This window comes from Bufo gargarizans, chromosome 2 (genome assembly GCF_014858855.1).
Source record: "Bufo gargarizans isolate SCDJY-AF-19 chromosome 2, ASM1485885v1, whole genome shotgun sequence".
Taxonomy (NCBI): Eukaryota; Metazoa; Chordata; class Amphibia; order Anura; family Bufonidae; genus Bufo; species Bufo gargarizans.
The window spans coordinates 54,437,899-54,453,790 of NC_058081.1; the positions used below are offsets into that span (position 1 = coordinate 54,437,899).

The 15,892-nt window shown below is 47.6% G+C and overlaps 1 protein-coding gene across 1 annotated transcript in view; it reads right to left on the minus strand.

The window, feature by feature from the left end:
- DHPS (deoxyhypusine synthase) overlaps positions 1–15,679 on the minus strand; it is an 86,263-nt gene extending 70,584 nt beyond the window's left edge. Inside the window, exon 1 of the mRNA XM_044278935.1 lies at positions 15,634–15,679. Coding sequence (XP_044134870.1) covers positions 15,634–15,654 — 21 coding nt within the window. The 5' untranslated portion in view covers positions 15,655–15,679. The remainder of the gene's footprint in view (positions 1–15,633) is intronic.
- Between the last annotated feature and the right edge of the window lie 213 nt (positions 15,680–15,892).

Here is a 15,892-nt window from a genome sequence, read left to right on the forward strand (position 1 = left end):
AGAAATCGGCATGCGATTATTTCGTGTTATATTAATCGCATCGCGATTTCAACGTTTCAAATCCGACAGTACATTCTAGTATATGGAGACGTTCCCATGGTGATGGGGACGCTCCATTAGTACTGCTATATTCCATATTCGGCGAATATGGAATATAGCAGTACTAAGTTGAAATCGCCATGCGATTATTTTGTGTTAAATTAATCGCATCGCGATTTCAACGTACAGTAATTCTCAAATCCGACAGTACATTCTAGTATATGGAGACGTATATTGCGTCTCCATATACTATATTGCTTCCTTCTCTTGCTGCAATGAACAGACACAAAATGGTGGCTGATTCCCCTTCCTATTACATACATGCGGATTTTGATGCGGATCCGCATCAAAATCCGCACTGTGTGCGTGTACCATCCGGATTTTAGCCTCTCCATTGAAGTGAATGGAGAAAATCCGCAAGATATCCGGACAGGAAAAAAATAATTAATTGACATGTCGCAGATTTTAAAATCCGCACCGCAGGTCAAAATCCGCGCGCGAAAAATCCGCATCGTGTGCATTGAGAATTTCAAATTCTCATAGAATACAATGGACATGACCTACGGTGCGGATTTACCGCACGCAAATCCGCGCGGAAAATCCGCACGCAATCCTGATCGTGTGCAGGGGGCCTGAATGCGCGTATCCCGCGGGGAGGCAGGTCACGCCAGATGGGGCCCCACGGGCAGACCCTTGTTCAATATGTGTGGACCCCAGGGGTCAAGGGGAACCACGCGTGATGGTGAAGATTAACGTCAGCGTCCTGTGCAGCAATGTAAGGACCAGGACGATGCCTTATGAGGGTAAGAAAGCAAGGAAAGATCTTACCGGTAAAGATTCACAGGCAGCGTTATTCACTGAGCTCAAAATGTCGCTGGAAATGGTGGTCTTTTCCAGCCTGCGAGGTGTCCTTTGAGGAGGGGTCTTCAGGGAGTCGGTCATACGTCGTAGAGGGCCTCAGGGAGGTAAACTATCCCTGTTGCACCCTACTTGACCTATTGAGACCCTAGTGCCCTACCACGGGATACGTGCCCCGCAAGGGGTGGCAATGTCCGGAACCTCACCCTGGTCTAAGGTCCCTGTAAGACCCTGCCGGGGTGATTGAAAGGACACCTGGTATAGTGGTAATAAAACCGTGAATGTAATGGATAAGTATGTTCACCTGTCCCTACGCGTTTCATCAATTGAACATACCTATGGGTTAGTCATAATAGACCCCATGGCTCTGTAGCAGCTGGACACTGACACATTGTCCAGCTGCACCCACTCAGCCCAACTGAGCGATGTGCTGAACCTGCCCATTATGTGCCCGCCCACTCTGCACCTGCTGATTGCTATAGGTTTCCCTGCGATAGCAGGGCGCACGCACCGACGGACACTCATAACAGTAGGACAGCTCCTGCGCTCATGTGTTCGTCACACTTACGGCCATGTCTCGCGCGCGCATGCGCGAACTAATCTCCGCCTCCAACGCTACACTGCCGGCATGACACATCCTGTCTGATGCCGGCACAGCTAGATGACTGCCACACGCATCCTAGGCTGAATGTAAGTAGATACAGTTTACACTATTAGGGTTTGGATATGCTTATTGGTGCATCGTTTGCTGGCCCCTTTTTCCACTAGGGGTCAGCAGATATAGTATATCATAACTAGTGTATTACAATTACCATAATACTTTGGTTTAGAGGGTGTTACAGGTAGTACCCCTGGATATTGCCATACGCACTCCAGGCACACAGCAGAACCACACCACATATCATTAAGTGGTCCGAGCTAGTCTGCGCTTCCCCCTTATCTGCTTAGTATTGCTCTATTTATTCTCTGCAGCTAAGGTCGGCCTTAGTGAAAATATGCCACGTACCACTAGTGGCTTGATTTAGCCTGTCCCCTTTTCCTGCTCAGTAATACACTATCTACACTGCGCAGTCGAGGACAGCTACCATTAGTGTTACCCCCTTGTCCCCTGAGGATTCATGGGGTCTATTATGACTAACCCATAGGTATGTTCAATTGATGAAACACGTAGGGCCAGGTGAGCATACTTATCCATTACATTCACGGTTTTATTACCACTATACCAGGTGTCCACCATTTCCAGCAACATTTTGAGCTCGGCGAATAACGCTGCCGCCTGTGAATCTTTACCGGTAAGATCTTTCCTTTCTTTCTTACCCTCATAAGGCATCGTCCTGGTCCTTACATTGCTAAACAGGACGCTGACGTTAATCTTCACCATCACGTGTGGTTCCCCTTGACCCCTGGGGTCCACACATATTGAACAAGGGTCTGCCCGAGGGGCCCCATCTGGCGTGACCTGCCTCCCCGCGGGATACACGCATTTAGGGTCCCACTTGTGTCTGTCTATGTGTGTAAGGGGATAATAGCAGTACTCCGGTGAGAGGTGCGGTTGCACCATTCTCCCTTGGAGGGACGACTTTCCCTTTTTGTACAACTCATTATAATACTATGCAGAAACCTCACTATCTATTGTGCGGCGACCTACTTATTTCCTCTCTCTTCATACACAATGATTATGGGGGTGATAAGAAAATAAAAATGCTAATATATAATAGTTATACAATATAAAATACTTAAAAAATATATAAAAATAATGTTATAAATTGATACTCATATGACTGTATAGTTCGCTTGTAGCACAATTATTTTGTGTTAGTTTACTGACTGACCTAGCCTCCAAACAGTTCCATGAGTATTTTGTATCACTGATTATAGCACCAGCTGCAGTTCCAATAGATACTTTATAGCAATTTGTAGTTTGCAATTAAACAGCTCATTCATAAATAGAACTCGTATATCGTATATCAGGACGCTATCCGTTTGATGGTATTGACTGATCTTTCTTCACTGTTCCAAGATCCTCAATACGTGCTAGGACGGATCCGTTTGCTTCAGTTTCGTCAAGCGGACAGCAAAACGCAGCAGGCAGCGTTTTGGTGTCTGCTTCCAGAGCGGAATGGAGACTGATCGGAGGCAAACTGATGCATTCTGAGCGGATCCTTTTCCATTCTGAATGCATTAGGGTAAAACTGATCCGTTTTGGACCAAATGTGAGAGCCCTGAACGGATCTCACAAACGGAAAGCCAAAACACGAGTATGAAAGTAGCCTAATTGTGCTACAGGCGAACTATACAGTCATATGAGTATCAATTTATAACAAATATTCATGTTTCTATATTTTTTATATATTTTATATTGTATAATGATTATATATTTGTATTTGTATTTTTTTCATTCTTCATTTTTATTTTCTTATCACCCCCATAATCATTGTGTATGACGAGAGAGGAAATAAGTAGGTCGCCGCACAATAGATAGTGAGGTTTCTGCATAGTATTATAATGAATTGCAATTCATTTTAATTAATTATTTACAACTCAGTATAATTTTTAGAACAATTTATTTATTAAGAAACGAGAGTTTGAATGACATAACAAGATTTATCTGGATTTCTCCAAATGAAGTGTGCCTGTCCATAGTGTGACACAGTGAGGGGTATGGTCTGGGAAAACAGGTATTTTCTTCCCAGTGTGTGCTGCTGGGCTGATTTGCAGCCAGATGGGGTCAAACACCGGACTGGATTTTAAGTGCCGGTCCGGTTTGACAACACCTAGCTGTCCTTAAAAGACAGCTGGGCTCAGCAGCAAGGTGTCTCTGTTTTGGGATCTGAGGCATGGTGCCGTGCTGGAGGGCTGAGAGCCGCACGCTGGCCCCCAAAAGCCTGCTGTGGTCCGCTGGTGAAAAACTGCTAACAAGGTGATTGTTTTGTTCTTTGGACTTTCCTTTGTGTGAACACTAAGACTGAAAATGTTGCTTTGTTTTTGCCTCTGTTCTGTGTCCGCTTACCCTGCCTTACCAGAGCGAATCCCCACAATTGGAGGCTTGGAGCGGGCACACACAGTGAGGCTGGCCAGAAGGCCAAAAAATTTAAGTTTTTTCTGGGCTCGGATGTATGTCTTATATCAAGCTGGCAAGGTTACGACCCGTGTCCCCTGACAAAATGGAGGCAGTCATGAAAGCCCTCATGGAGGCTAACAAGCAGCATGAAACTAACCAGCTGCTATTACAGCATGTGATGGCGTTACAAGCGGCAGGAGCGTCCCAGAACGTCCACGATGCCCGGAAAGATTTCCGTGCGGTGATCCCTAAGATGACCCAATCGGACGACGTTGAGATGTATCTGGCGGTGTTCGAAAAGGTGGCCGGGCGGGAGAAGTTACCCCGAGACCAAGGGGCTGTGTTCATCGCTCCGTTCCTGGCGTCTGGACCCGAGCAGGTGTTTTTTGACCTACCAGATGGTCAAGCGGCCAACTACCTGACCGTAAAGGGTGAGATTCTGGCAAGACTTGGGGGTGAATGTATTGGTCCGGGCCCAGCGGGTGCATCAGTGGGAATTTAACCCGGCTGAACCCGCCAGACTGCAGTATTATGATCTGCTACACCGGTTGCAAAAATGGCTGCAGCCTGACGTACTGAGTCCCACTGCTATGCTGGACCGTCTGTTGGCTGATGTGTTCTGGAGGGCTTTGCCGTACCCTCTCCAGCACTGGATCGGCCAGTTGTACTCTGGTTATGCTCTAGAGATGGTCTACCTGGTGAAGCGTTATGGAGCCACCAGAAATCTACAGGGGGGTTCTTTTTTTTTTTTTTAGTTAAACCCCGGAAATCTCCACCCTTGACCAGGCGGCTAAGGCCAGCAAAACCCGCTCGGGATATACTCCCTACAGACCCAGCTCCGATGGTCTGTTGGCAGTGTCAAGAGCCTGGTCACATAAGGGCTCCCATGGACACTAACTATGACTACTGCCCCTCAATGTATGCCAGGAGGCTGTGTGCAACCGGTACCCCTGAGAGATAGTCAATAGTCACCTGTGCCAGGTGCAAGTGGGAGATACCCTGGCGGTGGCACTGCTGGACTCAGGGAGCCTGGTGTCCCTGGTAAGAGCTGCCCCAATAGAATGGCCTTGCTCAGGGGGGAAACCAGAACCCTGGGAACCTGAGGCCGAAGGGCGAGCAGTAGGGGTGGCCGCTAGTGCGGTGGAAGGGGGGGAGCTAACCCCACTGAATGTAATGGTGGGAGACGTGGAGGATTTGCCGCCGGGTCTGGAGTTGGCAGACCTCAACATCTCTGGAGACAATTTTGGTACAGCACAGCACCAGGACCCACTCTATCTCAGGCCTGGGAAAATGTGGTAGTAGTTGAGCCGCAACAACCGGGGACTGAGTCTATGTTCCCCCGTTTTGTGCTTCAACAGGAGAAGCTGTGCTGGGTAAATCAATTACGGGTTAGCATATTTAACAGTTGGTGGTGCCCAAGGCGTATCGCAAGCTTGTGTTGGGGGACAACTGGGCCAGAAGAAAACTCAGGAGGGAATTCTACAGCGGTTTTACTGGCCCAGTGTGTTCAGAGAGGTGGAAGAGTATTGCAAGTCTTGCCCAACCTGCCAGATAACCAGCCCCCAACCACATTTCCGTAGTCCCCTGGTCCCTCTCCCGATTATTGAGGTTCCATTCGAGCGTATCGCTATGGATCTCATAGGACCAGTACTGAAGTCCACTAGAGGGCACAAACACATCTTGGTAGTCCTGGATTGTGCCACTCGGTACCCGGAGGCGGTGCCGCTGCGACATACCTCCGCCAAACTCGTAGCCAAAGAGTTAATGGAGATGTTTTCCTGAATGGACCTACCTAGCGATATTCTGACCGACCAGGGGACCCCTTTTATGTCAAAAGTCATGAGGGAACTAGGTAAACTACTACAGATCAAACCATTACGGACGTCCGTCTATCACCCGCAAACGGACGGCCTGGTAGAGAGGTTTAATCAAACCTTGAAAAACATGTTAAAGCGGGTGGTGTCTAAACATGGGAGGGATTGGGATCTTCTACTGCCCTATCTCATGTTCGCAGTGCGAGAGGTTCCCCAGGCCTCTACTGGGTTCTCGCCCTTCGAACTGGGCCAGTCCAATCGTCTTAATACCCAAGCCGGATGGGACATTGCGGTTCTGTAACGACTTCAGCTGTTTTCAAAGGCTAATGGACATTGTACTCCATCCACATCATCGGTACGCTTCGCCGTACCTGGACGATATCGTTATCCACAGTACCGACTGGGAAAGTCACCTACCTAAGGTACAGGCTGTGGTGGACTCCCTTAGGAAGGCTGGCTTCACCGACATCTAACCCAAACAAGTGCGCAATAGGGTTAGAAGAGACTAAATACCTGGGGTATGTCATTGGGCGTGGAGTCATCAAACCCCAAGTAAACAAAATAGAGGCGATACGGAATTGGCCCCGACCTGTCACCTCTAGGCAAGTAAAGTCGTTCCTGGGGATGGTGGGCTATTACATGAGGTTTGTCCCCCACTTTGCTACTCTAGCCACGCCATTGACAGGACTTTTGAAGGGACATAAGTCCGTGATGGTTCGCTGGGATGATCAGGTGAAAGAGGCGTTCTCTGCTTTGAAGTCGGCCCTGTGTGGGTCCCTGGTTTTGGTGACGCCCGACTTCAAGCAGGAATTTATAGTACAGACTGATGGCTCCGAAGTACCGTAGGTCTCGGGGTTGTACTGTCCCAGGAAATTAACGTGGAGGAGCATCCCATTGTCTTCCTTAGTCGTAAGCTCACCCCAGCCAAGACCCGGCATAGTATAGTGGAGAGAGAGTGCCTGGCTATCAAGTGGGCACTCAAGTCTCTCTGCTATTATTTGTTGGGGAGAAAATATTCGCTTGGTGACTGACCACTGCCCTCTCAGGTGGATGAGCCAGGCCAAGGACAAAAATGCCCGGGTCACCAGATGGTTCCTTTTCGTACAGAACTTTAAATTTACAGTGGAACACAGGGCAGGCCGGTTACAGGGAAAAGCGGATGCCCTGTCCCGAATACATTGTCTGGCGAGTGTTCACCCCCTCAGGGTTGAACAAGGGGGGGGGGGGGGGGGTGGTATGTGACACAGTGAAGGGTATGGTCTGGGAGGACAGGTATTTTCCTCCCAGTGTGTGCTGCTGGGCTGATTTGCAGCCAGGTGGGGTCAAACACCAGACTGGATTTTAAGTGCCGGTCCGGGTTTTGACAACACCTAGCTGTCCTTAAAAGACATCTGAGGCATGGTGCCGTGCTGGAGGGGTGAGAGCCGCACGCTGGGAAACAGGCCTCCTAAAGCCTGCTGTGGACCTGCTGGGGATAAAACGGCCAACAAGGTGACAGTTTTGTTCTTTGGACTTTCCTTTGTGTGAACTAACACCAAGACTGAAAAATGTCGCTTGGTTTTTGCCTTGTGTGTGAATGAACACTGAAGTTTTGTTTTACAAACCGTTTTTTTGCCTCTGTTCTGCGTCCGCTTACCCTGCCTCAGAGCGAATCCCACAATAGTTACAAATAACCGGATTCTACTCAGTTGACAGGGTGAACCACAAGGTCAGAGCCCCTTATCCACAGTAAAGAAGGGAGGTGAGCCACCAAACCAGTATACTCTAACATATGAAGTTGTGCTGCTCATCAGTTTATTGCTCCATGGATTATATATGGCTTCCTATTTGCTATTTTGATGCGTAGGGTCCATATATTTTATTACATTGCCATACCTAACCATTTGTGTTGAGCCAGTTTATTTTCATGGTATTTGATTTTCTGTGGGGTTTTTTTTCCTTCAGGGTTTAGTATTAACCGATTCCACAAGGCCTTTCAGCCCACTTTGATGTACTTCCTATTTTTATTTTTATTTGTATTATAATTTATGCCAAGAAACTGCTGGCGTAGATTTCAGGTCTCGCGCATATGACAGAATTTACTCATTTGTATATCTTCTATACAAGATTTGGCAGCGACTTACCAGTCCTGCCTCAAGTCCATTCAGTTTCCAGTGTTGATGCTCAGTCACATGGAGCCCTCAACGTTTTAAAGGGATTCTGTCACCTGCTTTTACCATTTTAAGCTGTCACCATCGCTATGTTCACTAAAGTACCTTATTTCCTGCAGTCTTCTTTTTACTTTATTTCGTTTTGTCCTTTTAATATAAAAGGACAAAACGATATGCTAATAAGGCTCCAAGGTGCCCAGAGGGGCGTTTTATTTCCTTCTCCGGTGCCCAGTGACGCCCCCCTGCAGTGCCCAAGAACGCCTCCTGATCCTCAAATAACCTCCCACAGCCCCGGCAAACGGTTCTGCCCCCTCCCCACGTCACCGTCTACCTTCTAGAAATGCCCCGTCCTTCTTCCTGTCGGCGGCCAGAAAACTCGCGCAGGCACAGTTCCGCCTGCAGCCTGCGCGATCATCAACCTTCTCAGGGAAAGAGCGCTCAGGTCACATCCCTGGGCTCCCACTTAGTGCCCCCCTTTACAGTAGTGCTGCCCACTCGGTCCCCCCCTTATATTAGTGCTGTCCCTGTAGCATTAATAAAAAAAATAAAAAATAATACCCACCTAGCCCCTCTCCCCAGCAGGAGCCATGCAACAACATCATCAGGCCTGTTGGGACTGAGCAGGAGCACTCACTGGCCAGGGGGATGATCCTCTGCTCAGCTCTCTCCTACTAAGTCCAGCTGGTGCAATGATGTCCCTGCATCACTGGGGAAAGTATGAGACCAGGGTATAAAGCCTGGGCCATCACGGATGACAGACACAGGAATCGGACATGGGCTCAAGTCCTACTTCTGTGTCTGCCATCCATTAAAGCCTGAGCCTCACCCGCCAGGACACACACAGTAAACATTACTCTGTGCATGTACACTGGCAAGCAAGGCCTGGGCCGTTAGAGGGCCCCGTTGTAGCCACTGTGCAAAGACCTAACATAAAGCTCCTCGGCCCTAATTCAAAATCCGTAACAAAGCCACCACCTACCATGTGCCATATATAATATCGGTATCTTCTTATGTACCAGTTTATCATATAGAGATAATACAATTCTATCAACCAGTAGCCAACAATCTATTCTTTCATTTAATCCACCGATAAAAATTTGGCATAGTGGACCTGTGTAATAAACAGATATCACCAAGGAAAAATACCAACACGATGCACAAAATAACAGCAGATATACATAGGCATAGCATAGATTCAAACGAGAACCTTCCAGAGGAAACACCTGTACGAAATAAGCACTGGGGCTCAGGGGCATCTTGTTTGCTAGGAAAACCTCTGCTATCATTTAAACCTACGCCTGTGATTACTTTGTGCACTGTGTTGGAGTGTTGTATCCTCCTTCTTCTCCATTGTCTATCAGATGTATCTTCCTTCTCCTCCTCCTCCTCCAGAGTGCTTATCAGCTGTATCCTCCTTCTCCTCCAGAGTGTCTATCAGCTGTATCCTCCTTCTCCTCCAGAGTGTCTATCAGCTGTATCCTCCTTCTCCTCCAGAGTGTCTATCAGCTGTATCCTCCTTCTCCTCCAGAGTGTCTATCAGCTGTATCCTCCTTCTCCTCCAGAGTGTCTATCAGCTGTATCCTCCTTCTCCTCCAGGGTGTCTATCAGATGTATCCTCCTTCTCCTCCAGGGTGTCTATCAGCTGTATCCTCTTTTTTTCCCCCCCCCTCCAGAGTGTCTATAAGCGTTATCCTCCTTTTCCCCCAGAGTATCTATCATCTGTATCCTCCTTCTTCTCCAGACTGTTTGTCAACTGTATCTTCCTTCTGCTTCTTTAGAGTGTCTATCAGCTGTTTCCTTTTTCTCTTCCAAAGTATCTATCAGCTAAAACCTTCTCTTCCCACATTCTAAAACTCAACATGGATATAACTACCTTCATCATCTTTCCCCCATCTTAGTCAGACCTCCTACCAGACCTATCAATTAATGTTAATGAATAACGGCTCCACGTTTTCTCCAGTCTTACAAGTCCACTGCCTTAGGATAATATTCTACCCTATCCTTCATACCACACCACCAGCTCAAATACATTTCTTTTATCTGCTCCTTCCTCACCCTTATATTAAAAAAAAAAATTCTTGTACTTGCCCTCATCATCTCCCACCTAGACTTCTGTAACATCCTGCTCTGCTCCTATCCTCTACTCTGCTACATGGTTAATCCACCTCTCGCCTCTGTGCCAGTCTGTTCCTCAATTAGTACATGTTTATTATACTTTGTTTTTGTATTTTATCACGTATTGGTTTTATTTAGGTCCAGCAGCAATATAATACATTTTACAAGTTAATAGTAACTTTAAAAATACCTGCCATCAGGGCAACAGGTTTGCACATTAGGTTACCTCACCTAAGGCCTCCTGCACACGACCGTTGTGTGCATCCGTGGCCGTTGTTCCGTTTTCCGTGATTTTCTGCGGACCCATTGACTTTCAATGGGTCAGTTGAAAACTCGGAAAATGCACCGTTGTTCATCCGTGGCCGTGATCCGTGTTTCCTGTCCTGTCAAAAAAATATGACCTGTCCTTTTTCAGAGCTGAGTTTTCACTTCGTGAAAACTCAGATCCGACAGTATATTCTAACACAGAGGCGTTCCCATAGTGATGGGGACGCTTCAAGTTAGAATATACTAAGAACTGTGTACATAACTGCCCCCTGCTGCCTGGCAGCACCCGATCTCTTACAGGGGGCTGTGATCTGCACAATTAACCCCTCAGGTGCCACACCTGAGGGGTTAATTGTGCGTATCATAGCCCCCTGTAAGAGATCAGGTGCTGCCAGGCAGCAGGGGGCAGACCCCCCTCCCTCCCCTGTATTACATCCATTGGTGGCCAGTGTGGCCCCCCTCCCTCCCCAATATTATATTCATTGATGGCCAGTGCGGCCTCCCCTCTCCCCCCCCCCCAGTTAAAATCACCTTCCCCCATCATTGGTGGCCAGTGTGGCCTCACCTCCCCCCCCCCCAGGTTAAAATCACGTTCCCCCATCATTGGTGGCGAGTGCGGCCTCACCTCACCTGCGGCATTATAGTTACCTTCGATGTCTGTGACCGGCCGGGTGCTCCTCCTTCTGGTAAGTGACAGGTCTGTGCTATAGGCAATGCGCCGCAGCAGGTAAGTATTATGCTTCTAAAAATCATGTCCACATGTCCGTGGATCCTCCAAAAATCAAGGAAGACCTACGGAAGAAAAAACGGATCACGGAACTACGGAACCTGTTTTTGCGGATCGCAAAAAAAAAACGGTCGTATGCATGAGGCCTAAGGCTAAGGGCATACCATGCAGTGTTCAGGTGATCGGACCTCCACAGCAGTTTGCCTTGGAGTCCCAGGCTCAGCCATGTACTGCACTCACTGGCAGGCCTCTTGCACGTATGTTCATTCCGTGTCCGTTCAGGTTTTTTTTTGCGGTCCATATACGGAACCATTCATTTCAATGGGTCCTCAAAAAAAATGGAAGGTACTCCGTATGCATTCCGTTTCCGTATTTCTGTTCCGCAAAAAAATAGAACATGTCCTATTCTTGTCCGCATTACGGACAAGGATAGTACTGTTCTATTAGGGGTCAGCTGTTCCGTAAAATACATACGGTCGTGTGCAAGAGGCCGCAGTGCGAGTTTTCCCAGTTAGGCCACACTCCTAAACACGTCCAGTCGACACCCCAGCCTAACCTCCCCAAATATCATATCCCCCACAGCCGATTTTTAAAATCCACAGCATGTTAATTTTTTAATGCAGATTTTCACTGCAGATTTCACCCGTAAATGCAGCAGATTTTGCCGCCTATGGACTTTCATCTAATCTGACATCAGGCATGGAAAGACGCGGCTTCACGTTGGATGGCACAGGTGCTGAGGCAATCAGGGGTCATATTCTAAATACTAGGACCCAGTGTAATAATTTTTTTCTGCCATGAAACCCTTTGAAGTAGTTGCCCCAGAACAATCACATATCCCCTTATAGGACGGGGTAAAAGTATCTGATCTCATACTTGATTCTCGTGAGCAGTGTGGGCCCCAGCTATTGAACCCTTGCTGATCTTTAGAACGGGGCCCCATGTTACCCCATTCAACTCTATCTCCCACAGTCCTACAGAGTTGAATGGGGTGGCATCAGATACAGTATGTGACTAATGCTGCATTGAAATGGCGGAACTCGGGCCCCTGTTCTCATGATCAGTGGGGGCAACAGCGGTTGGACCCCCACCAATCAGGCACTTATCTCCTATCCTGTGTTGGTTGTAGGACAATCCGTTTAAGCCGGCCATACAGATAAGATTCTGATCAGACAGAATGTGGCCGTTCCTTCAGATCAGTTAAACAATCTATTACCATGAAATGCTAAACGGGGCAAGGATTGTGCAGACGTTCATGTAACTGTCCCCGCGTAGCACCCAAAAAACCCTTGTCGGTTGGGGGATCAAGTCTTTTATATGGGGATAAAAATGCTTGTGTGTCAGCAGAACGTCTCCGCAGGATGGACACTGAACGGCAACGACCCTTCGTATCAACAGGAACCTAATCCCTTTAAGAAAAGTCTATTATGTGTGATACTGTGCACTGATACAATGTATCTAAGCCTATACTGTGCACTGATACAATGTATCTAAGCCTATACTGTGCACTGATACAATGTATCTAAGCCTATACTGTGCACTGATACAATGTATCTAAGCCTATACTGTGCACTGATACAATGTATCTAAGCCTATACTGTGCACGGATACAATGTATCTAAGCCTATAATCTGCACTGATACAATGTATCTAAGCCTATAATCTGCACTGATACAATGTATCTAAGCCTATACTGTGCACTGATACAATGTATCTAAGCCTATACTGTGCACTGATACAATGTATCTAAGCCTATAATCTGCACTGATACAATGTATCTAAAGGTGGATTTACACTGTGCAGTCATTGGGCAGATTATTGGGAATGAACGTGCCTGCGAACCCTCGTTCCCGACAATCTGCAGCCAATCGCCCGGTAAACAAACTAAACGCTCGTTCATCGGGATATCCTGTCGTTCGTACAGGCACATCAATCATCGTTCCTTGGCAGCAGGTCGTGCGGTCTAAACAGCGATCTTTGGCCCAGAAACAGTGCAGCCGCTTGAGGACGAGTGATCCCTCGTCCTCATACTGTGGAGGTGATCGCGGCATGTAAATGCAGAGCTTCACCTCCACTGAGCGAGCAGCCGACTGTGGGGAAGGAACGTTTCCTTCCCAACGATCTGCTGGTTATCTTCGTGTGTAAATGCACCTTAAGCCTATGTGTGACACTGTGTGCTGATAGCATGTATCTAAGGGCTCGTTCACATGAACGTTTTTTGCAATCCGTATACGGGCCGTATTCGGCGTTCCTCATACGGTCCGTATACGGAACCATTCAATGGGTCCGCAAAAGGTGCAGACAGCACTCCATGTGCTGTCCGCATCTGTTGCTCCGTTCCGTGGCCCCGCAAAAATTATGAGGCATGTGATATTCTTGTCCGTTTTGCGGACAAGAATAGGCATTTTTATAATGGGCCTCCTGTTCCGTTCCGCAAATTCTGAAAGGCACACGGGCGGCATCCATTTTTTTGCGGATCGGCAATTTGCGGACCACAAAAAAACTGCACAGTCGTGTGAATGAGCCCTAAGCCTATGTGTGACACTGTGTGCTGATAGCATGTATCTAAGCCTATGTGTGACACTGTGTGCTGATAGCATGTATCTAAGCCTATGTGTGACACTGTGTGCTGATAGCATGTATCTAAGCCTATGTGTGACACTGTGTGCTGATAGCATGTATCTAAGCCTATGTGTGACACTGTGTGCTGATAGCATGTATCTAAGCCTATGTGTGACACTGTGTGCTTTGTCACAGCTGCTAAATTCCCATTTCAGGCTGGTTCAATGCACTACACATATCCGCCTCTAGGTGTCACTTCCACACCATTTATATAGCTCAGCACACAGGAAGTTAGAGGGAGATGTGAGAGAAGGAGAGGAGCCAGACTTGGCTCTGTCCTCCTGGGCCTTGCCCGGGGAGTGAAGCTACTTCAACCTTTGTAGTCCAGGACTAGGACTTATTGATCCTTTAATGTAATACTTCTTCTAGGGACCCTTCCAGGGACTAAGGGAATAATTGCTCTATCTTGTGCAACCTTTTCAAAGAATGGAGCAGAGAGTTTGCCTGCCATAAGGGAGAACACCCTTGGGTAGCCCAATTAATGAAGCACTGAATATTGCTGAATATTTACTTACAGAGGATCCAAACTATTATTGAAAAGCTGAGTAACCAGAGCAAGATCAGGAACCAAGTACAAGTAAGATCATCACCCTTATACAGCGTGCGCTGGAACCTACATACACCACCTCACTGAGCCTGTTATTGGAATTTGCAGCTTTACCCTCTTGATGTATGACAAAGTGCTGCTATTGGATGATACTTATTGCAAAACTACAATTTAAAAGTAAAGTTCCTGTTTGGTTCAACTACTGCCTCTCTCATCATTCCTCTCCATCTCCTAATTGCACCTGACGGTGCTGGCGTCACAAACAACACAGGGGCCCAGCCGCCAAAGCACCTTAAATATACCCATTACCATCAAGGGCACTTCAACCACCATCTAGCTGGTGTTCCCTGTAAGGCCTCTTTCACACAGGCGTGTGCGCCCTGTTGCCATATTGCGGACCGCATTTACGGATCCGCAATACACGGGTGCCATTCCATGGGCATTCCACATCACGGATGGGGACCCATTCACCTCAATGGGTCCGCAAATCCAGAGATGCGAAACGGAAGCACGGAACAGAACCCTACGGAAGCACTACGGAGTGCTTCCATGGGGTTTCGTCCCGTACTTCCATTCCGCAAAAAGATAGAACATGTCCTATCTTTTTGCGGAACGGCCGGATCGCGGACCCATTAAAGTGAATGGGTCTGCGATCCGCTGCGGCTGCCCCACGGACTGTGCTCGTGCATTGCGGCCCGCATTTTGCCCGTGTTAAAGAGGCCTAATAGAGAGTGTCCCAGAGGATTTAGTGCTGTCTTCCCCTTCACTGCAGGCCAGCCCAGGGGACAACTGAACTGTGAGTACTACTACCCTCACTCGGCACATCGCCACCATTACACTCACATAACACCCCTAGGGCGCGGGCGTTGCAATAGCATGTATCTAAGCCTATGTGCAACACTGACACTGTGCTGATAGCATGTATCTAAGCCTATGATGTGTGATACTGTGTGCTGATAGCATGTATCTAAGCCTATGATGTGTGATACTGTGTGCTGATAGCATGTATCTAAGCCTATAAAGTGTGACACTGTGCTGATAGCATGTATCTAAGCCTATGATGTGTGATACTGTGTGATGATAGCATGTATCTAAGCCTATAAAGTGTGATACTGTGTGCTGATAGCATGTATCTAAGCCTATAATGTGTGACACTGTGTGCTGACACCATGTATCTAAGCCTATAAAGTGTGACACTGTGCTGATAGCATGTATCTAAGCCTATGATGTGTGATACTGTGTGATGATACCATGTATCTAAGCCTATGATGTGACACTGTGCTGATAGCATGTATCTAAGCCTATGATGTGTGATACTGTGTGCTGATAGCATGTATCTAAGCCTATGATGTGTGATACTGTCTGAGATCCTCATCTATACATTACATACATGCACAGCTGTTATCTATTGCCCCCCTCCCGTGGGTACAGACCTTCTCCAGTGTAGCCGCCATCTGGTGTCCCTCTCCAGGCAGGGGAGTCTGGTTTGTGGCTAGTGATGTGGGTCATTTAGTTCTGAGATGAACCCCCTCCCATGTCATCCCTCCACCCTCCAGTCATGGATCTCCCCACCTCCTCCTCAGGCGGTGAGTAGAGCTGCGGAGCAATGCTTTTCTCAGTAACATAAGGAGCGCACATGCTAAGCTCATTTCCCTAAACCTCAGATAATAACACGAGACACACCACATATAA